The following is a 22,878-nucleotide window of genomic DNA, read 5'->3' as shown; positions in this document are numbered from 1 at the left end:
CAGCAAACCAGAGCCTAACCTGCCAACACAGGGTACAAGGCTGGAGGGTTAGGGGACGCACCCAGGACGGGTAAAACCGGAACTGTGCCGTATAATTTAAAGAACGTAAACGGTGGGATGTGAATATTTTGTTCATATTGAGCTGTTGTTTCGTGTCGCCCCTGCTGCTGGGGGCAGCGCCCTCACAGGGACACAGGTAGGGTCCACATGGGGAGGAGCCATGTGGTCTGCGCTGCTGTTTGAGCACCTGTGTGACAAACGCACGCAAACTGTATGTGCGGAGAGCTGGTGGAGCTGGCGATGTTGAAAATTCCCACAACGCACACACACACACACACACACACACGGACGCTAGGGTGGTGTACTTGTTATTCGTTATGACTTAGAGAAGCAAGGTGCCGAAATTTAAATAAACGTGGTGCAGCAGGTAGATGAGCGGTTAGAGCCACTGCCTTTGGATTTGAAGGACCCAGCTTCACATACTACTTCCTACTGTAGTACCAGTGATTAAGGTACTTGCCTTACACTGACACAGAAAAAATTCTCAGATGTGTAAGTGGGTCAGTCAGTGAAGTAAATGTTATAATTCACTTTATAGGGCAGCGTCTGGTAAATTAATCAATGTAAATATGACTTGAAGACAGGATCTGTCTCCGCTGGTGTCATTTTACATTTATTCACTTAGCTTTTCTCCAAAGTGACGTACAGTGTTGAGCTACTTAGTTATTTACCCATTTGCACGGCTAGGTAATTTTTTTACTGGAGGAATTTAGGGTAAGTCGTTTGCTCAACAAGGAGGGCACGGGGGCACGGTGGGTTTGGCCAGGTCCTGCTCTCAGGGCGGTCTGGGGTTCGAGTTCTGCTTGGGGTGCCTTGCGATGGACTGGCGTCCCGTCCTGGGTGTGTCCCCTCCCCCTCCGGCCTTGCGCCCTGTGTTGCCGGGTTCGGCTCCGGTCGGCCGCAACCCCACTCAGGATAAGCGGTTTCAGACTTTGTTCAGCAGCACTAGAGCTGGAGATGAGCTTCAAACCTGTGACCTTTGGGTCCAAAGGCAGTAGCTCTAAGCACTACACTAGAAGTCATGTACTTTATGTAAATAAATATATGTATTTTAATAATTACTGATAGAGAAAAACCTCATTAAAATTGTATATATTTGTGTTTTATTTAATTTTAAAATAACATGTCACTCATTGTACTCTATATAAATATATATACACACAAAAATATACATATATGTACATTTATTTATCGGACACTTTCATCCAAAGCAACTTCCAATTAACACTATGGTAGTGTTATGAGCCCACACACCTTATTCACCACGGTGACTTACACTGCTAGATACACTACTTACACTGGGTCATTCATTCATACATCAGCAGAACACACACACTCTCTCTCTCTCTGTGTCACTCACACACTATGGGGGAACCTTAACAGCATGTCTTTGGACTGTGGGAGGAAACCAGAGTACCTGGAGGAAACCCACACAGATACGGGGAGAATGTGCAAACTCCACACAGACTGAGCAGGGATCAAACCCGTATCCTCTCGCACCACCCAGCTGCTGTGAAACAGCAGCGCTACTCATGCCACTGTGCCACCCGATGTGTGTCTGTGTATGTGTGTGTGTATAATATATATATAGTCTTTACTCTATACTCTATTTACTCTATACTCTATTATATATCTATATATACAGTATGTGTGTATATACAGTATATATAATATATACATAATGTGTGTATATATATAGAGAGAGAGAGAGAGAGCTTTTATATACAAGCATATACATACGCATGCATGCATATATATGTACAGCATATGCTTGTATATATAAGCTACACCCTGGACCTGTTGCACATTGTTACATTCTGCTCCTTTACTGAGTTAAACAGATGAAGCTGGTGGTGTAATAGTGCTTTTCGTGGTGTGATTGTTTCCGCTCATTTCGGTGCGAGTTCTCCACGCGGAGCGAGCCCTTCCCTATCGTCCGCATGCAGAATGGCTATATTTTCGGAACGCCTACAAAATATCTGGGTTTATAGTTCCATGTGCTGCCTTGTTTTAAAGCAACAGTGGCGCCGATTGTATTCGGGTCGCTCGGAACAAACAATGTTTTATTCCGCGCCGGTGGAACTAAAGATGAAACGTTAGTTGGCTGTAAGCAAGTGTCAGTATGGAGACCCGCAGCCCGCTGGCAGACAAGGGCCTTTGTGAGATGCGGGTGGTGACGTCAAATGAGCCGCATAAAGGCATAAATTCATATTTTTGATAAAACAACACAGCATGAGAATGGCCTCTTGTCTCCTCCTCTGCTTTCTTTACATGCGGAACTAATTGAGATTTTGGCCTGTAATAAGTTCAGCTGGTTAACTTTTCCGCCCGGGTTGTACAAGAGCGCCGCGGACGTAAGGTCCGTGACGAGAAAGGGAATATCCTCCGGGACGAGCCGCTGCGTCTTTCGGCGCCGCGATATAGCAGGCAGCATGTTGGAGATGCTCGAGTTTAGCCGCTACCAGGTGAGATATTCACTTTATTCTACAGAGATTTGAATTACATGCCAGTGCTGATTTGTTGCTCCTCTTATTATTGTGATCTTTGCCTATTTTGGATAAAACGTTGTGTTTTAGAGTCTAATTTGAGTTATTTCTCTGTGACACTAGATAAAGCAGAGAAGGAGAAAAACCAGTGTTTTGGGATGTGCCGCGCTGTCCTATAGGCTGAAAAAAGGCTTTTTACTGTCCTTTAATGATTATTTGATTACGTTTGCTTTGCGCTCACCGTGCGCACGGCGCGGATGTGCGTACGCACACGTGTGCCGTACACGTGCGCGTTTGGGACCGCGCGTGCAAGTCGTCTCTTCGCGCTTCGCGTTTTTAGAGCGAAGCCGAGCGATCCGTTTCGCCTTTTATTCACGGCCGACTTTTTCGAAGGCTGCGGTTAGTTAGCGAAATGAAAACAAATAAATGGGATGCGACGTCCACCCGTCGAGTCGTTGCCGTCGCTGCCGTCTGACCCCGACCCGCCTCGCCCGCTCAGGTGCAGACCCACCTGGAGAACCCCACCAAGTACCACATCCAGCAGGCCCAGAGACAGCAGGTGAAGCAGTACCTGTCCACCACGCTGGGCGGCAAGCTGGGCGCCCAGGCCGTCGGCCCGCCGTGCCCCAGCCAGCCCCCCGAACACGGGATGCCCCCTGGGCCCGGAGGAAGCGCCCCCAACAGCCCCATGGCGCTGCTCACCCTGAGCTCCACCTGCGAGAAGGAGGTAGGGGGCTGCGCGTCGGCAAGGAAGAGCCACCTGAGCGGTTGACGCCGTTTCAGGCCCCGTCAGCGCCGTAAAAGGAGAAGATAAAACGTGGGAAAGGAGATCTTGCTCTTTTCCTGGACGATAAACTCATGTCCGAAATTATGTTTCAGTTGTGTAACCGTTATCCGCTCTCGAACGAAAGGTTTGCAGAGGGCGTACATATGTTGGTTAGCAGTAAAAATATACATTGATGCGGAATGACTTAATTGTGTAATATATGCAAAATTACAGCTCAGCAAAAATAATGCTCTTTATCAAGGAGTGTATGGTTTGAACGGGTTAAAATCTTTGAATTAACTAGGTATTGTACTATTCACTAAAATTCACGTTTCATGCTTTCCCGGCATTTTTAGAAAATCTATAAATACTCGGATGTACCTTATGTTTTACATCATGTCAAATATGATATATGTTGCTCAGTATATTAGCAGTTATCAATTGAATACTTATTTGCTTATTCTGTGTCACTGTTGTAACGATTAGAATAAATTACTCAGGACCATCAGGGATATTTTCTCATTGTTGTTTTGCTATTTTTTGATAAAAACCATTAGTGTACTATATCCCTCAAAGATATGACTGAAATGTCACAATTATGAAACGGTGGGCTTCATCATATGGGCTTCTTCTGACAACTTTTGTTTTATCGTTCAAGATGGATGATGTCATTGATGACATTATTAGCCTGGAATCCAGTTACAATGATGACATCCTTGGATTAATGGACCCGGGCCTTCAAATGACAAATACGGTAATCCACTTTTAATTTACGCTGATTTTGCGCCTTATATTTAACATGTGTACGTGCTGGGATAGTATAGTACTAGGGAATTGCAATAATCCCACTTCCTGCTAATGAAATTAAAGATGAATTTGGCATGATGTCCACCCATAATAAATAAGTAAATTAACTTAATATTCAACAATATAGTATTTGAGTGATTTATGAATTGGATGAGTGCACACTACCTGGCTGAAAATATCCGTTCTGTGCTGTATACATATCTTATTACAACTGAGTCAGTCAAGAATTATTGGCAGTAATAACTTTCATAATTAATGTTCTAATGGATACTATCAGACTTACCCTTGTATACGTGCTGTATAAATAACTTACCCTGTAGAGTTTCGCTGGACCGAAAGTGTTACTTTGCCGTAGACCATGACAGCAGAAGTCAAGAGAAATTCAGAAAAGACAACTTGATGCATTTGGGAATACGGATTAGGGTTATGGGTTGGGGTTGGGGTTAGGGTTAGGGGATACTGGTTAGGGTTAAGGGTTAGGGTTAGTGGTAAGGGTCAGGTCTGTTCTTGTGGTCTGTATTCAAAGCCAGCCTTCGGCGTGTCTGGTCCCCCCCCCCCCCCCAGCTCCCCGTGTCTGCCGCGAATCTCCTCGAGATGTACAACAACCAGGCCGTGCCGCAGCACCCGATGACCGTCAGCAACTCCTGCCCCGCCAACCTGCCCAACATCAAAAGGGAATTCTCAGGTAGGCCGGGGCGTCCCCTGCCCCCGTCCTCCTCGCCCTGCCCTTCTCCCTCGCTCGAGGGAACTCCGCACACGCACGCTGACGTTGACGGCGGGAAATGTCAGGTATGCCGCTGCTCCGATCGCCTGCGGGTTTCCCCTTGAGGTGAAACGTGCGGCAAACGCCGGAACGGAACGCGCTTATGACACACACGCACGCCGGCACGGCGTCTCCAGCGTCCCCATAACGAGCTTCGCTGGCAGTCTCTGTATTATCAAAATGACTGCGGCGATTATTCTGTGTGAAGGAGTGAATTGGAAATTCTGCGTGAAAGTGTCACCTGTGAACGCGTGACCGCTGCTGGAATGAAAATAGTGCTAAGTTACGCGGAACAAATAATGCTTTTCTCCTTTCGATCCTCTGCGTTCGGCGTCCTCGGCTGCACGCGTCGCGGGCCATTTTCCCCGATCCGTTAGTTTTCAGACCCCCTAGGTGCGGACGTCGACAGGACGCCGCTCGGTCCCATCGCTTATGCCCAAGTGTCCCAGGCTACAGTCCGTGTCGTGTGTGTGAGAGAGAGTTAATTCAGAGGATGCTGAAATGAAAGGATGCCTGCCTCTGTGCACAAATGCACAGTAAAATTTTTCAGTGGCTCCTTGATGATCTTACTGTTGTGTTTTCATTGGTGGTCAGAGTTGGGAAAATCATTTTTTATTTGCGTTTCTTGAATATTTGATACTGGAAATACAATATTGCACACAGTATTGAATTATACCTTCATTGGCGAAATAGTAAAAGAGCTTTGTTCCATATAGATAATGACCACACTGTACTTTTTTGTTTACTCCCCCACCTTACAATTTCCACATTTTCCGGACCTTCCTTACGACTGACGTTTTAAGCGTGCAGTTTTTTAAACATTCTCTGAATGCTGCTATTTTGACCAACAGAATAACTTTTTTCTTCTCCTGTTTCATAACAAGTGTTTTAAAAAATAACCCATGTTGTTCTTTCAGTGAGAGGAGTCTGTATAAATGGTAGTAAGTCGGGTAATTTTCACTGTAGCTGAATTTTTGAAACCCCCCCCCTCCCTCCGATCGCAGACGCTGAAGTGCGAGCTCTCGCCAAGGAGAGGCAGAAGAAAGACAATCACAACTTGAGTGAGTTTTTAAAAACTCAATCTTCCATCGGAGGATATGTCACTTTGAAACATTTTTCTTCTTTTTAACAGAACATCGGCTAAAAGTGAAATAATAATTGCTATATTTTGTATTTATTAAATTATTCTAATAAATTGTTTTACATATTAGAAAATTATTAAACAAATTTAATTTACTTAAATAATATTTTGTTACGTAGTTTTATTAAATAGTTTTAGTTCCTTATAGATATGACAAAAATGTAAGAAGCACCATTTCACAGTGTGTGTTTCATAACCTTGTTGAGCCCAAATTGTCCTTTATGACAGAATGGTGTCCAGCTTGACTCTTTATGGCATGTATTGTTAATTAGTACACACATTATACATGGCTTTATGAATTAATACCTGCACTGATGTGGTGTGATCGACAAAAATATATTGAGAGTGTTGTGTGCTTTTTTTTTCCCCCATCCGGTCAGTCGAGAGAAGACGACGATTCAACATCAACGATCGCATCAAGGAACTGGGTACTTTAATCCCGAAGTCGAACGACCCGTGAGTTGCGCCGTTCCCTCCGAGCGCAGTTCTTTCGGTTCTTCCGCTGCGGGAGCCCGGCTGCTCACTCGAGTTTCTCCTGCCAGGGACATGCGGTGGAACAAGGGCACCATCCTGAAGGCCTCTGTGGACTACATCCGCAAGCTGCAGAGGGAGCAGCAGCGTGCCAAGGAGCTGGAGAACCGCCAGAAGAGGCTGGAACACGCCAACCGGCACCTGATGCTGAGGATACAGGTACGGCCCTGCGGGTCCATTTACATTTATCCATTTAGCAGATGCTTTTCTCCTACGTGATACACAACTCGGCACGGTGGCACAGTGAGTTGTGCTGCTGTTTCACAGCGCCGGGGTGATGCGAGAGGGCGTGGGTTCAATTCCCACTCAGTCGGTGTGGAGTTTCTATGTTCTCCCTGTGTCTGCGTGGGTTTCTGCTGGGCGCTCTGGTTTCCTCCCACAGTCCAAAGACATGCTGTTGTGTAAGTCACTGCAGTGAATAAAGTGTGTGGACTGATAACACTACATAGAGTTAATTGGAAGTCACTTTGGAGAAAAGCATCTGCTAAATAAATAGCTGTAAATGTAAACTCAGAATAAAGAAAAGTGCATTTCACCAGCAGTTGAAGAGACCGAGGTGCAGACACACAGTTCCCAAAGTACAATCCAGTAGTCCAATAGCACCATGTTTCCCAGCATACATCATATTACAGCTCTACATAGAATTTGTAGGGAGATTTTTTTGACAGTTAATGCAGTGAAAGTTTACGGAGCACACAGGAGATGAGGAGAGAAGTGGGTCTGAAAGGGATTTTTGAGACTCTTCTTGATTGTTGGGGGGGATTCAGCAGCTCTGAGGCTCAGTGGGAGCTCATTCCAGCAGGAAACACATCTGCATGATAATACAAATGGTGCCATATTTGGGGAGAAATTAACTATAATTTTCAAAGCGAAGTTGTCCTATGTATGCTTGTTTTTGTCTGTCGGTTTGTGTGTCTGCAAAAATTACTTGTTTTGTTTGTATTTGTATGTTTGTCTTTCCTTGCATGCTTGTGTATTTGTGTAACTCTACGTTTCATTATGTGTCCGTGTGTAAAATTCGCTTCGTGTGTCTTTACATATGTCTATTTTCTGTGTGCGTTCATATTTCCCTGTGCACGTGCGTGCATGTGTGTGTGTGTGTGTGTGTGTGTGCGTGCATGTGTGTGTGTGTGTGTGTGTGTGTGTGTGCGTGCGCGCGCGCGCATACGTGCCGAGCAGGAGCTGGAGATGCAGGCCCGAGCTCATGGGCTCTCGGTGGCGGCGTCTGCCGCGGCGTGCTCCTCGGAACTGGCGGCACGGGTCATCAAGCAGGAGTCGCTTCGGGGAGATTGCCACCGGGAGCCGTATCCGGCACCCCGCCCGCCCCCGCACCCTCTCCACCTCGGGCCCGACCCGGCCGGGTCGACGACGCCGGACCTCGGCGACGGCACCGTCGGCTTCGGCGACGGCCACCGCGAGCGGGGCGACTCGGGGGCCTACGTGACCCCGGCGAAGGGCGGCTCCGATCTGCAGGACATCCTGATGGACGGCGCCCTGTCGCCGGCGAGGGCGGCGGACCCCGCGCTGTCCTCCCTCTCCCCCGGGGCCTCCGGCGGGAGCAGCCGCAGGAGCAGCGTGAACATGGAAGAGCCCGACCGCGACTGTTAGCGCCATCGTTGCGCCCCAGCTTCTCCCTCCCTCCCTCCCGCACCCCACGGAGGGTCACCTTTCCACTCCCGCAAACACATTTTTTTTTAAGTTCCGTTTTTATTAACGAGTTGTTTATTTTAGCATTTTGGTTTCGTTTCTGTTATGTTTCGGGTGTCATTTGGTTTAGCTGCACTTAAAAATAGTGTACGCCCAGAAAGTAAAGGTAAAAAATGCTCATTATTTTTAAGCTTCCAGGTGTTTAGGCTGCAAAATCCGATTTCGTCGGATTCCGTGACAGTATTTGAGAATGCGTGTTTAAATATGAACTCGCACCGAACGCTCAGTATGCGCTCGCGTGGTGTTTGTCATCACTACCTGCTGTCGAAAGTTCCGCACACTTGAATTTGGACGGTTTTTCCGAATGTAAAAACCATAATTTGTGATTCTTCTCCTTCCTTGATTGCCTTAAAATATGCTAGTGCTGCCATTTTCTTGCATTTTCTTATAATTTGACTGCTTGAATATCTTTACTGTCCTCAATTAGTTGAACATATATATATTTTTTAATGTCTCTAGAGAAGATAAACGTTTCAGTCAAAGAAGAATTAAGTTAAATTTCACTTGTCCCTTTACTCCAAAAAATATGCAAGTAACTGCCAATACTAGGCAAAAATGTTCATGGAAAACATTTTCTTTCTGCAGAAATTCTGTTTTTTCTTTTAATCCTGAACAACAAGGTTTATTGTACTTCAGGAGCTTCACCCAAATTTTTTCCCCCCCATGTGTATTTAAATACCAAGACAGGATGAGTTTCCAAGAATACACTGGAGGTTTTTATCTCTTAATAGTAAAAAAAAAAAAAAAAAAAAAAGTAACTCCTTCAGGGACAGTTATTTATTTTGTACTTTGGTATTTACATGCACTAAATACCACAAAAACAAAGTACGCTTTGCTCGCTGCCCCATTGTGAAAGTGAAAACGATCTCAGCCATTTCGGTTTTTGACCACAAATTACGGCCGATTTCCACTGATTCCGCGGCACCGGTACTGCATGATGGCCTTATGATGTTCGAAAACGCCAGAAAAAGAACAGAAAAAACTGAAAGATTAAATAACGCGTCAAAATTGTGTAAGAGGAGGAAAACGACTTTCCCGAGGCCTTCTTGGGGTATTGATAGGAAACAGTTTTCACTGCTTTAAGAAATTATATAAAATGTATATTTAATATACAAATATATATTAATTATATATAATATGTTAAGTTTTTTTATTGTATGGAATTTCCATGTCTGATCTACTTTCCCAAAATTAACATACAAATTGCAATACAAATTACGATAAGTGTGTAAGTGCCATATTACGTGTGAACAGAGAGAAGTTAAGCTGAGTATTCGGTATTTATTTATTTATTTAAAACATTTTTATTCTCTTTCAAGGATGCAAATTCAAAGCTAAAATTTGCTGGAGGTCTAGCACGAAAACAAACGGCTTGAAGACACTGCGTAAATCGCAACTAATTGCGAACGGTAGCCGAGCAAAACTGGAGAAAATGTTGTTTTCTCTCATTTTCCGTGTTTGGATCCAATCTCATTTGACGCGTAAACTCTGTTCGTGTTGTTCTTCTAATATGGTGCCTTTTTTTCTGGAAATAGCTCTGCGTTTCCAGTTTTAAGTCTTTTTATGAATGGAAAAATAAGCTCTCGCGTTAAGATTTTTTTGGATGTTTTTCTTTTCTTTTCGCAACGGTTGGTAAATAACAACACTTAAAGCCACTGCGTTTGGTTCCCGTAGCGCAACAGGAACAAAAAGGGGTATTTCGGCGTATGAGCTGCACTCTGCTTTAATTACATAAGCCAACCACCCGAATCTGCCGCGCAGCGAGCGTCCGGCGGTCTCTTCCGACATCCGCGTCGCTCCTGGTCACGCTTATAAATGTAGGCCTCGGCGCTCGGCTCGACCCCGGATGACCTTCAGCAGAGCGTCGGCACGGAGCCCCAGGTGCTTCTCTCATCTACGGTCCCTAGTTCCTCTGCGAAACACGGAATTTGCACACGGGCTGGAAGGTTCTTCAGTCCCGTCGACCTTTCCTTGTCAAACTCCCTTTGCCACGCTTGGGGAATATACGATACAAATTTGTACTATTTATTGTATATAACACAAATACATTATATTTGTATACTGTGTATTTGTATATAATATGGATTTGCACCATAGCCTCTTTTTCAATCAAAGCCATTGCGTAAAAATTGCATTTTAAATTATAACCATCTTAGATGCAGAACTTATAAATTGAATTAGATGTCATACTGCAGATGTTAGTGCTGCGTAAGTAGAGGGGCGCTCCTTTTGGAGCTCTTACGGTATTTCCGGCATCGCTGGCACAGGGTTCGGGTCAGTCAGGCATCCCCACGCAGGCTGGTCGGTTTGCATGAGCAGCTGGGTATTACCACGCTTCTGTGTGCAAACCCACATCCCTAGACATAAATCCAAATATTGACTTTAGGCTTATTTTCACATTAGGGATTTTTCTCTCTCCTCGGACAAGTCAACTATCCTCAGTATGTTTTCGAAGCCCGAGATTCTATGCACACCCCTTGTCTGGGACTTGATGATGAAATTAAAGACCCTTCGTGGATTATTAGTCTTAAGTGATGTGACTCTGTATGTATTTTGTGCTGTAATGTGAAGCCAACTATTCTACAACCCTGAAATCTGCTGGTTCAGAAGGTACTTGGAAATATTTTCTCTTTCTGCTGGAAAAAAGTACAATACAGTGGAAGTGTTAATGACATTTACTGCAATAATTGTCGCCTCGATGCCACGTGTTCCTCCAAAGAAAATGTATTTTTTGTGCTTTTATTCCTGACAGTGCAAGTGATTCAAAACAAAAATGTTGTGACATTCTGCATGCTCTCATGACATGTTTAACGTGCCCTAACTTTGCGTTCAAAATGCCGGACGTGTTTTTAACAATTATAATATTTATATTACTATGTAATAGAGAGCGATGGTGTATTTGAACTTTTAATGAACGCTGGGAGGTCATTTTAACGCGAAAACCGAAATGAGAGTTCGATAACGTCATTTTTAACATTCTGACACTCGTACTGAACGCGTGTACGTGCGTGCGTTGCATTGTGTGATTTGTTGCGGCAATCTAAAAAGCTTTCCTGTTACATTTCTACTGATTAATAGTGTGCGACTGTAGCCGAGCGCCTATGTACCGAGAATCATGCCTTTATGACGGTAGCGTCGAGCACTTGGGCACCGGTGAGGTCTCCAGTGCCGCTCGGTGACAGAAAATGATCTTCCTGCGTGTAAATGACCTACTTTGTATAGTCGTCACCAAAATGACTCCGTTTTATACACCGTCCAGCATTGTAGATCTATGCAATTGTGAATGTGTTTGTCTGCACATGTTTTTCTTGCACATGTTGAACGTGAAGGAGTCCTTTCCGGTCGGGTTATACCGGGACAGACTGGGCCGAGGGCGAGACCGGCAGGAGGTGCCTTACGCTTCAGGAACCGGTTCTTTTCGAACCTGCGCTGATGCACGGGCTTCGGGGGAGTTCCCTTGGTGGACTGGAGTTTGGCGTTGTAGTATGTTGAAGGACGGTCGCCGGTGGTGTGAGATCGTCGCGAATAACCGGAACACGGTGAGTAGCGCGAAGAGGGCGTGTGGGAATGTCTCCGGTGATGAAGCGTGGTGTCCCGTTTCGAGACTGAGCGCGAAATGTTCAAACTCCTATCATTCTCTCGAGTGTGACCCCAGAGCTCTGGCTCTCTTTTATTTTAATTTCTTATATATTTCTATAGCTGGATATTTCACTGGGGAGGGTCCAGTTTAGGACCTGCTCAAAGATACTGCAGCAGGGCCCCTTTCTGGACCTTAATCTGGATGCTTCACGTTGTGTCCTCAACCACTATGCCATCTGCTGTTGGGTGGTGTTGCGGGAGGTGTCTCATGGGTGAGCCAGTAGGTCAACAACAGCACACTTTTCAGGACTTGGTGTGCAGCTTTGCCTTAAGAACCACAGCGGTGAAGACGCAAGACTCCTTCGCTTCACTCCGACGTGACCCGAAGCGACTTTGCCGAGGTGTAGCGGACCGTTCCGTTCCGCTGTGCTTCATTTTTTTTTGCCTCTGCCGGAGAGTGTTTATTAGCGTTTCCGAAACGACGACGGCAGTGGTGCAGAATCTTCTGAAAATCCGAGGGCAGGAGGTGAAGCTTGAGCTGCATTAAGTCCCGAGTCGGCGATGCACTGGAGAGCGAACGCACACGCGCACACACACACACACACACACACGCAGCTTCTGCAACCCGGAGCATCGCTCGCTCCCCGTCTCCACTGAGACACTCAGTACTGTAAGGTGACTAATGCCCCTTCGGCAAAAAAAAAAAGAAAACGTGCAATGGGGACTCCCGGTGTGAACCGTATTGTCAGGGATGGACATTAATATGTATTCAGTGGAGCTGAATGTGGAAATGTTGTCATGAAACATTAAAATATGTTGTCTTCACTTTTGCGAAGTGATTCTTTATTTGTTTAAATTTTCATCCAATACTTGCACGATCAGTACTGGCGCCCCCCAGGGATGCGTACTCTTCCCACCGCTCTTCTCCCTGTACGCCAACGACTGCACCGCAAAAGACCCCTCTGTCAAGCTCCTGAAGTTCGCAGACGACACCACGCTCATCGGCCTCATCCGGGACGGCGACGAGTCCGCTTACAGACAGGAGGTCCAAGAGCTGGCTGTCTGGTGCAGTCATAACAACCTGGAGCTGAACACACTCAAAACAATGGAGATGATTGTGGACTTTAGGAGAAACACCCCAGCATTACCCCCACTCACCATCATGAACAGCACTGTGGCAACAGTGGAGTCATTCAGGTTCCTGGGCACTACCATCTCACAGGACCTGAAGTGGGAGTTCCACATAGACTCCATTGTGAAGAAGGCCCAGCAGAGGTTGTACTTCCTTCGCCAGCTGAGGAAGTTCAACCTGCCACAGGAGCTACTGATGCAATTCTACTCTGCAGTCATCGAGTCTGTCCTCTGCACCTCTATAACTGTCTGGTTCAGCTCAGCTACAAAATCAGACATCAGAAGACTACAGCGGATAGTTCGGACTGCTGGAAGAATCATCGGCACACCCCCCCCCAGCTCTCCAAGAACTGCACTCGTCCAGAGTCAGTAAAAGGGCTAGCAAAATCATTCTAGACCCCTCGCATCCAGGCCACTTTCTCTTCGAACCCTTGCCATCTGGCCGGCGCTACAGAGCACCGAGCACCAGGACAGTCAGGCACAAGAAAAGTTTCTTTCCTCAAGCCATCTACCTCATGAACAGCTAAATCCCCCCTAGAGAGTAAACCAGTGCAATACACAACACTATTTATATTTATATCTATTTATCACATCATATGTCTTACTCACATTCCCTTGCATTTGTATAGAACATCTGTACATATATATAATGTCTAGTGACTATTTTTGTATATTGGATACTTATATTTTTCATCCTTTATTCACATATTCTATCTTCTCATCTGTGTCTTGTCACTGTCATTCTGTCTGTGCTCTGGAAGTTTCTGTCACCAAGACAAATTGCTTGTATGTGTGAACATACTTGGCAATAAAGCTCGTTCTGATTCTGATTCTGATTATGGTCTGTGGTTATCGGACAGATTATTACTCTTGAACTGTGGGTTTAGATGTAGGTTTGAATGTGGCCCACTCTGGGTTTTCATGTTCTTTCCATGTCACTGTGGGTTTCCTCCGGATGCTCTGGTTTCCTCCCACAGTCCAAACACATGTGTTTCAGGTTGTTTGTAGTGTGTGTACGTGTGTGTCGTGTGTGTAAGCGTGTGATTGCTCTGTGATGAAATGCTGTCCCATGCTGAATGTACCCTGCCTCATGCCCTGTGCTTCCAGGATAGATGCTGGATCACCACAACCCTGCATTGAATATGCAGATGGAGGAATATTATTTACAATGGATTGATGAATTTTTTAAAAGCATCAGAATCAGTTTAGAGGGAAAAAAAAAGATTGTGCCAGACTGTTGCTGTAAAAAAGTTTACCGGAAGACTTTGCGGCTTTTTTGTAATTTATTAAAAACCATACATTTGTTCATTAAAAAGAACGGAATGGGTAATGCAAAAATTAATTCAAAAATGATTTTTTTTTCCCCACCATACACAGTACACCATTTAGACTATAGCATATATATATAATATATATACACATACACAATGTCCTGAAATTCCTCTTGGAAAGTAGTGGCTCTAGAGAACAACTTCAGCTTCTCCTGGAGATGTTTTTGTGTTATACACATCTAGTGGTGTGTAAATGTCTTATGAAATATAACACAAGATTATTTTTGCTGGACACACTTAACGCTGCACTACTTTTCACAGGAATTAATTTTTTAACATACTGACAGAATTGCTACCCCCACTGCATTCACTATACATTTCTCACTGAGTGGTAAACATTTGATGCAAATGTACTAAAATTTTAAACATGACCAGTCCCCCCCCAAAAAAGGTAACTGAACAAGTCAGTATGTTTCTGGTAATAATACATCGGCATTTCGTCTTTAAGACATTGAAAAAAACGTGAGAGAATCCTGACAAACCGCATTTCTTAGTAGTCGCACGTGTTTAAACCCGTAGCGTACACCCTGTGGTTACCCAACTGCCCGCTGATACCTAAGACAGGTTCAGTGTCACAGCCTGGCTATTTTCCGTGCGGTCTCCGCTGAGTTCATCGCACCACTTCTCAAACGCCTTGTACAGGGTCTCGTCGCTGGTGTCGTTGAAGATTTCTGTGCCGGGGAGGAGAGAGCGGGAACATGTTGAAATATTACGGAATGAATGTCCTCTAGACAATACACTGGAATCCACTGCTTCGTGAAAGCATGAGAATGGTGGCACAGCGGGTAGTGCTGGTGCCCCATAGCTCCTGGGTTGTTCCTGGTGAAGTTTACGTGTTCTCCTGGTGTTTGAGTTGGTTTCCTCCAGGTGCTCTGGTTTCCTCTCACAGTCACCTGTGTTTCAGGTAAACTGTGGATGCTAAATTGCCTGTTTGTGTGTGTGTGTGTCACACTGCTCTGCTGTATGAATGTGTGAAAGACTGCAGTGAGTTTAGCGCCAACAAAATAATCACTGTGCTAAATGAATACAGGTGGTCCTTGAGTTACAATATACACAGCTTATGACCACCTGGACTTAAGGCGGCTACCTATTCATCCATCCATCATCAACAACCGCTCGTCCCGAGCGGGGTCACGGTGAGCCGGAGCCTAACCCGGCAACACAGGGCGCAAGGCCGAAGGGGGAGGGGACACACTCAGGACGGGATGCCAGCACAAAGCACCCCAAGCAGGGCTTGAACCCCAGACCCGACACACAGCGGGCACCGGCTGAACCCGCTGTGGGCCGCCATCCCATGAACTTTATTTTTGGTTCCCGACGTTTGGTCGTAATGTCTAAGGACAAGCGCTCCATCTGCTGTACAGTAACATTGGCTGGTCGCATATTTCTTATTGTTTGGGTCTCAGCCAGTGTTTGGATGTCTAGCAATGACTGCATTTTACTTAAACTCTTCGTTTGCGAATCCATTTAGGTTATTTAAAATGGCTAGCAAGCAAAAAAAGTGGGTGTTCATCGTTCGTTAAAGAATACCGCACAGCATTCATAATTATCTGGACTATATATTATTCTAAATTAGTTTTAACATGAATAATGTGTGAAATTAGTAGGAAAACTATAACGAAGCTTTCTTTTACTGCATAGCATTAATGCATGTTAATTGTTTATCGTTCATGTAACGCAGTATAAAGAGATATTTGACTAAATAAATTGACCTACGACAAGGTCGTCACGAACAACCCTGCTGCAAGCGGAGGACCACCTATGAACGTAATCAGTGGATCGCTGTCATCTCAACTGCTGCACACATAGCACACATGAGCCATTATAAGTAGATTATGGCAGCTACCTGCACGTCCCATGCCTGTGGGGAGGGGCATCCTCAGCAGGCCGCCCGAATGCTGCAGCCGCTCGCTGAGGGCATTGCGCACCAGGGCGAGCGTGCAGTCCTCGTGCCACACGGGCAGCTCCAGTTCCAGCATGCAGCGGATGATGCGGAACTTCTCGTCCTCCGTGAGGAGACCCCGCTCCCGGGAGACATAAACCATGAAGGACATGTCGATGTTCACCGCTTCCCCGTGCAGCAGCGCTGGCAGGACCTTCTGTGAATGACATGGATGATGAAGTTGATCATGAGCATCTCAGTCACGAATCGATGAGGGGGGTGGGGTTAGGGGATTGGTGTACAGCAACAAATGTCTGGAAGCACGACATTCACACTTGGTAGACTTACTGGGTAGAAGTCTGAGGTCACGAATTTGAATCCCACCTCTTGGTGTAGTACTTACAGTACTTCCTTTGAGAAAAATCACCCAGCAATATAATGGGGTAAATCACTGTAGGTAGTTTAACATTGCAAGTCACCTTGGAGAAAAGCATCAGCTAAATTAATGAATGTAATGGACAGCGCATGTTCTCACTCAACTGGTTCTGCCCCAAGCAATTGCTGCACCCACAAGGGGTATGCTTTGAAGACCCATGGAGGGATCAGGTTACCATATATCTCACAGTTTCCTCTTACAATGCCAGAAACTGCAAGCAGGCGTGACTCAACCTCTTTGACCCCATATAATTAAGGCTTCTTCAACAACTTGCATGTGCTTCTTCACTTCAACATCGGTCTGTGTCCAAAGCCATCTCAGGTCAAGAATGTGGAAGTATACATAAACTGAACAGTCTCTCAAAATCACACACACACAGGTGGTGGACAAAATAACAGAAAAAACAAACAATATATTGATCTCAAGGAGCTAATAAGGATTGGAGCCACCTTTGCCTTGAGAACAGCTTCAGTCCTTCTTGAAATCCTGGCATATAAGTCCTGAACTACTAGTATGTGCAGTGTGATACTACATCATTCTTTGAGAAGAAAGAAAAAATTCTTCCTCCTTCATCTAGTTCTTTGAGGGATGAAGGAGATGGAAAAGTACTTTGCACTCCATGCTCTGGAAGTTAACATAAAGGTTCAATGATGTTTAGGCCATGGAAAGCATTCAATGCGTTTAGCAGTGTGCATCGGGATATCATTACGGACTATGGGAACATCATACGGTAACAGTGTTTGCACCATAAGGTGAACCTGGTCCTGTAAAATGACCTCCTATTCCTTAGCCGCTATATGACCATGCAGAGCGATCATCAGACTCAATGACTCCCATGAGATGGTTGCATATACCACTACGGAGCCCCACTATGATTAACGCTTACCTGCACACATTATGGGTTGAAGGGATTCTTTGGCTTTCTCCAAGTGTAAACCCACCCAGATGAAGGATACGAGGTATGACTCATTGACTATACATTTTTTACCCTATTGCTCGAGGGTGCTGGTTTTGTCCTCCTTACACCAGGTTATGTGCATTTACGTCGATACAAGCATTTCTTGGAAGGGATCCCTACCGTAAATTCCAGCTTTGTAAACATCTGTACAATACATAGTTTTTGTTGAGACTGGGTCACAGAGGTGCTGGTTCAGTTCTGTGGTAATTTTTGAGGCTGTTCTTTTGGGGCACTTAGCAACTATCCTTTGAAGAATCCGACCATCTCTATCGCTGAGCTTCAAATTGCAATCACTGTTCCTCTTTGCTAGTGCAATTTGTCATATAGTGCATATCCTGTTGTTATTTTTGAGGCTGAATCCCTTGAAAAGTTAAATAATTTTGCAGTTTTTGTGACTGATGCAATTTGAGCACCAACTATTAGCTTTTCCGGAACTCCATTAGTCACCTCATTTTTTTTGGAAATCAACATACCAAGGTTCTTATTGTCAAAACTTTTTTTATAGCTGACACACACTGTCAGTAGAGAATTAACCAAATATGACTCACCTTTGGAGATGCATTTGCAATTGTGATTTAGTTACTTCAAAGTTAAACTCCATATTTGTGTGGTATTTCTGTCATTTTGTCCACACCTGTATAGTTTTTGAGAATATGGGTGATATTTTACCATTTCTAGTTCTGGACTGATGAGGTGACCGAAGTCCACCAGTCTGTCCAGGTCGTCCTCCCACAAGTTCGGGGCCAGCTCTTCTAGCATGGTTTCTATGGCAACCCTGGTGGACAACGACGCAGCGTCATTGTGGCCATCCAATTTGTAGGTGGACTGGAAGCGAGAGTCCAGCAGGAACCTGCCCTGGGTCTCCATCAGCTCAAACAGGCCTCTGTGTTTCATCAGAGCCATCTGCAGAAACAAGAGCACGAGACCGATCCAGTCAGATAAGCAAGTAAAAGGAATTTAAATTGATTAAAGTTAAGCTTTGATTTACTTACTGCATTTTAATGTGTAATGCTGTACTTAACCAACACCTGGCAGCGTGTTCAAGCTGACTGAGCCAAGGAACCTGTTGCTCTGCCAAGGTATGCAGATCAACTGCATGCGCAACAGAGTAAGTCCTAAATATCTTAGTCAATCATGAAAATGCAGTTAATTGGTTAACTTCAGCTTTGGGATGAATACCTTTAGCATTTCTGCTAGGCCATTGGAGATGTGCCGTCTAGGAAGGGTTTCTATGAACGATCTGTCTAAAAATGCAGCTACAGGGGGAATGTAGCCGCCCAGCTTATTTTTACAGTTGGCAAAGTTGACCCCAGTCTTTGCGCCCACACTGGCATCTATGTAGGACAGCAGCGTGGTGGGGACTCGGATATAAGGGGTGCGCCTCCTGTAGAGGGAAGCCGCTAGGCCAACAATGTCCAGGCACACCCCACCCCCAATGGCAATGATGGGCTCCGTACGCCTGTCGATGCCAAACTTGTGGACCTCTTCCAAGATCATCATCACCATCTCCATGGACTTGTTCTCCTCTGTAGTGGGCAGCGGGAGGATCCTATACAGTACATTTCTGGCCTCAAAGTAATCAGCCACTTGGCAGCCATAGAGGTTGTTGACCGTCTCGTCGATGACCACAAAGCGTTTGAGGCGCTTCTCGCCGCTCCTGAATGCCTCCAGTTGCTGGGGGTCCCTAATGTGACCACTCAGTAGTGTGTCGTTGCTGGGGTGGAGCAGGTTCTGGGACTGGATCACTTTGTAGGTGAAGATAATAGGACTGACCACTGTCCAGGAGACTTCATCCTCGGTGGCACTTTCATAGCTGGAACCCAAGAGAGTGTAGTTCGTTAAGATTTGAGCAAATCTCTACGTTGGCTAACAAGTCCATTGGAATGAGCAGGAAGCATATTTTCAAAACCTATAATTCACCAGAGGGGTGTGGGGGCGCGGTGGCACGGCAGGTTTGGCCTGTGCCCGCTCTCTGGCGGGTCTAGGGTTTGAGTCCTGCTTGGGATGCCTTACGACAAACTGGCGTCCCGTCCTGGCTGTGCCCCCCCATCTCCCTCCAGCCTTGCGCCCTGTGTTACTGGGTTAGGCTCCGGTTCAAATTCAAATTTTATTTGTCACATACACAACCATACACAGTACGACGTGCAGTGAAATGCTTTATACAGCTGTCCGACATAACAATCTAAAAGAAAAATAACACGTACTAAAATCTAAAAAAAAATACAATCTATTTATGCATATGTAAGAGCAAAATACAGTATATAAATATCTATAAACAGATGTGCAGTGAATTATAAAAATTTGTGAGGCTTAAGATGTAGTGCAATATGGTGGGCAACAGTGCCATGTAATGTGCAAGATCGCACAGGTAGTTCAGTTTGAGTTTGTATATATGAAATGTATATGAAACCGCGACCCCACTTGGGACAAGCGGTTTCAGACAATGTGTGTGTGTGTGTGTGTGTGTGTGTGTGTCTGTGTGTGTGTGCATTACTCATCATTACCTCTTGTTATATAATCTCAAGATCCCAAGGATTGCAACATACTTCTAAAATTATGTAAAGTGCAAATTTACATAAACAATATATTAGTATATATAAGAATATATATAATATAAATGATATATATTATACATACTAATTTATAACTCTATTAATATAGAATTATAATATATATCACATTCTTATAATATACACACACACACACACTTTCTGAACCACTTGTCCCATATGGGGTCGCGGGGAGCCGAACCCGGCAACTCAGGGCGAAAGGCTGGAGGGGGAGGGGACACACCCAGGACGGGACGCCAGTCCATCGCAAGGCACCCCAAGTGGGACTTGAATTCCAGACCCACCGGAGAGGAGGACCTGGTCCAACCCACTGCGCCACCGCGCCCCCCCTATTTCTTATAATATATATAAAATGTATTAGTATGTATAATATGCATTAATTAACTGAAGACAAAGCTTAACTTTAATAAGTTAAAATTAATTTTGACAACAGGTTAAACATTTGAGCATCAACCATCCACTTAATCGCAGTTAGTCAGTGTTCGGCTGTTTCTGTTGTTTCTATTAGAGCTTGTCATATATCCAGATTATCTCCGTTTGATCTCGTAAAATAGTAGAAGAAGGCGTGCCATCCATCGTTTCAAATTATGAAACCAGATCCATTCAGTTTTCGCTGAACACCTTTGTGGGTTGGAAATTTCTGGATCTCCCTGGTAGTTAACATGTCACGGGAACAAAGCAGGAACACATCAAGGTTAAAAGTACTGTATGCTGCATCCAAATATGGTAATAGTACCTTTATAGGTTGCAGGTTGGTTTATCTGGTTGGTCCTAGATATTATCAGGGTGTGCACAGCTACATGCTGTAGATATCTGTACAGCTATTTATTAAACAACAGACATTATTTCAGTGATTTTTTTGCAGCACAGACTTTAATGATTACAGACAGAAAGTTGGTCATTTGGATGCACATTGCTGATTTAAGTGCACAGAGCAACAGCAAAACCAAGTGTCATTTCTAAGTTTAAGGTGTGTAGTTCACTAGGTATTTTGGGTTAATTTCAGGTTCATTCTTATTCATGTTCTTGAAAATCATACTTAAGGTCTCGCTGTCAAATAACGTGCACAGGAAAGCGGGATGTGTCACATCAGCTCTGGGGGGCGGGGTGGTTGTGCAACCACTGCAACTCCCTTGTCAGAGCTCCTCTAATCCATGCAGACCAGAGTTGAAGTAACACTGCCTACTTTGCTTTTCACTGTAGTACCTGAGCCAGTTAAATTGGAGCTCATTTAAAAGGTACATAGAAAGGTGGTTGAGGTGAGGACATTTGGAGAGAAGCTTCCTACCTGTTGAGCAGGAACACTGTGAACTCCTTTGTTATACATCCACCTGTGTGTCAGAGGAATTCCTAAGCTGCCCCAAGGGGTAAAGTTAAGTAAATTCACTAATTCAGTGGTGCAAAAAGTTCTACAATACCTGCATGATGCTGCAAACCAGTTTAACACCAAGCGGCAAAGAAATGAATACTGCAGATACACTATTGCATTTTTTTTGCCTTTTAATTGCATAATTTGATTATGCTTAATTATTAGAAGTTTAGTGGGAAAAAACTGATCAAATTGTTATTGGTTACCTCACCGACGGCATAATTTCATAATCATGCAGTGAAGTTATGAATAAGGTGTGTGAAGGTGTGTGGGCTCATAACTCTACGCAGAGTTCATCGGAAGTCGCTTTGGAGAAAAGTGTCTGGTAAATAAATAAATAGATATAAATGTAAAGGGTTGTTGTTTCCTCGCAACGCAACGCCGTTGATGAAACGGTCGGCTCGTGTCATTCGTGGATGGATTTCAAATTATTTTCTCTGTCTTTCCATATGATCGGCTTTTTTGCGCAGGGGACAGCAGGAGACACTCACATTTTGGCTGCGGACTGTCTGTTGTGCTCCTTCTGAGCGACGCTCTTGGCCGTCCTGCGCTTCCAGGTGCTCTTCACCTGGACCAGGTGGAACTCGGTGCGGCTCTTCTTCAGCCTCTTCTTGTGGAGGGAGTCTGCGGAGCTCGTGCTCATGGACATCATCTCAGTGGTGGTGAGGTTTGCTCCAGGGAATCGGGGCAGTCAAAGATGGGCTGATGTCTATGTTTATACATATATACACACACACAGGCTCGGACTTCTCCTCTCGGGGCCAAGGGAGGTGCTTGAGGCGCACGGCGAGCACCGAGTTATGAAAGTGATCGTTAACCCTTGAGGAGACCAGACGCAACCTCGCAGACTCATGTGATGAGGTGGAACCGCGAAGAACCTGCGGCTTTTTTTGCAGATCAACGCCCAGTGTGGTTACGCAATCTCCTCCCTCTCTCGAGCACATTATTATTATTATTATTATTATTCCTCAAAAAACCCTGTTTAATACCGCACATGAGCGCGTCTTTTTGTAACACCGACGTTGAAAGTTCAAACGTCTTTACGTTTGAGGTTCTTGTGTCACAATGACCATGGCATGTGTGACTAGTAGTCATATTTCATGTTTCAAGTCAGTGGAATCTGTGTCGCCCAGCGGCCTCTTTTCATGACTGATCGATGTGATATGATCAATATAGACAAGTATTAGTCAATAATAATGTTGCGCCGAAGGGGTTTCCAAGAACATTTCGTTCTGGAGGAATGTGTAGCGCAGAAATTAGTTTGCACGTTTTCTCTTCTGTGTGTGTGTGTTTTTTTTTTTTTTTTTTAAGAAAAGCAGGCACCAGAGAGTTAATAATAAGAAAATCCAGGCGGAAACGGT

At 44.9% G+C, this 22,878-nt stretch overlaps 2 protein-coding genes across 3 annotated transcripts in view; one reads left to right on the top strand and one right to left on the bottom strand.

Annotated features, from left to right (window-relative positions):
* mitfa (melanocyte inducing transcription factor a) overlaps positions 1–12,726 on the top strand; it is a 46,791-nt gene extending 34,065 nt beyond the window's left edge. The window contains exons 1-8 of one of the 2 annotated variants that reach the window (XM_029247809.1): positions 2,480–2,525; positions 3,046–3,273; positions 3,971–4,066; positions 4,684–4,804; positions 5,887–5,943; positions 6,404–6,479; positions 6,566–6,713; positions 7,734–12,726. In XM_029247809.1, the coding sequence (XP_029103642.1) occupies positions 2,493–2,525; positions 3,046–3,273; positions 3,971–4,066; positions 4,684–4,804; positions 5,887–5,943; positions 6,404–6,479; positions 6,566–6,713; positions 7,734–8,162 (1,188 nt within the window). In that variant the 5' untranslated portion in view covers positions 2,480–2,492 and the 3' untranslated portion in view covers positions 8,163–12,726. Of the gene's footprint in view, positions 1–2,479; positions 2,526–3,045; positions 3,274–3,970; positions 4,067–4,683; positions 4,805–5,886; positions 5,944–6,403; positions 6,480–6,565; positions 6,714–7,733 lie in introns of those variants that run through there. The other variant, XM_029247808.1, reaches the window with a different exon arrangement.
* A 2,131-nt stretch (positions 12,727–14,857) lies between these two features.
* Positions 14,858–22,166, bottom strand: eevs (2-epi-5-epi-valiolone synthase). Its single transcript, XM_018734032.2, has 5 exons — positions 22,009–22,166; positions 18,758–19,391; positions 18,248–18,481; positions 16,149–16,401; positions 14,858–14,973 (listed from the first exon to the last, which is right to left on the bottom strand). Exons 1-5 carry the CDS (start codon positions 22,164–22,166, stop codon positions 14,858–14,860), a joined length of 1,395 nt encoding a protein of 464 aa, XP_018589548.2.
* Positions 22,167–22,878: the final 712 nt, after the last annotated feature.

Source organism: Scleropages formosus, chromosome 22 (assembly GCF_900964775.1).
Source record: "Scleropages formosus chromosome 22, fSclFor1.1, whole genome shotgun sequence".
Taxonomy (NCBI): domain Eukaryota; kingdom Metazoa; phylum Chordata; class Actinopteri; order Osteoglossiformes; family Osteoglossidae; genus Scleropages; species Scleropages formosus.
Note: the sequence above shows the minus strand (reverse complement) of the source record. Positions and strands in the feature narration are given on the sequence as shown.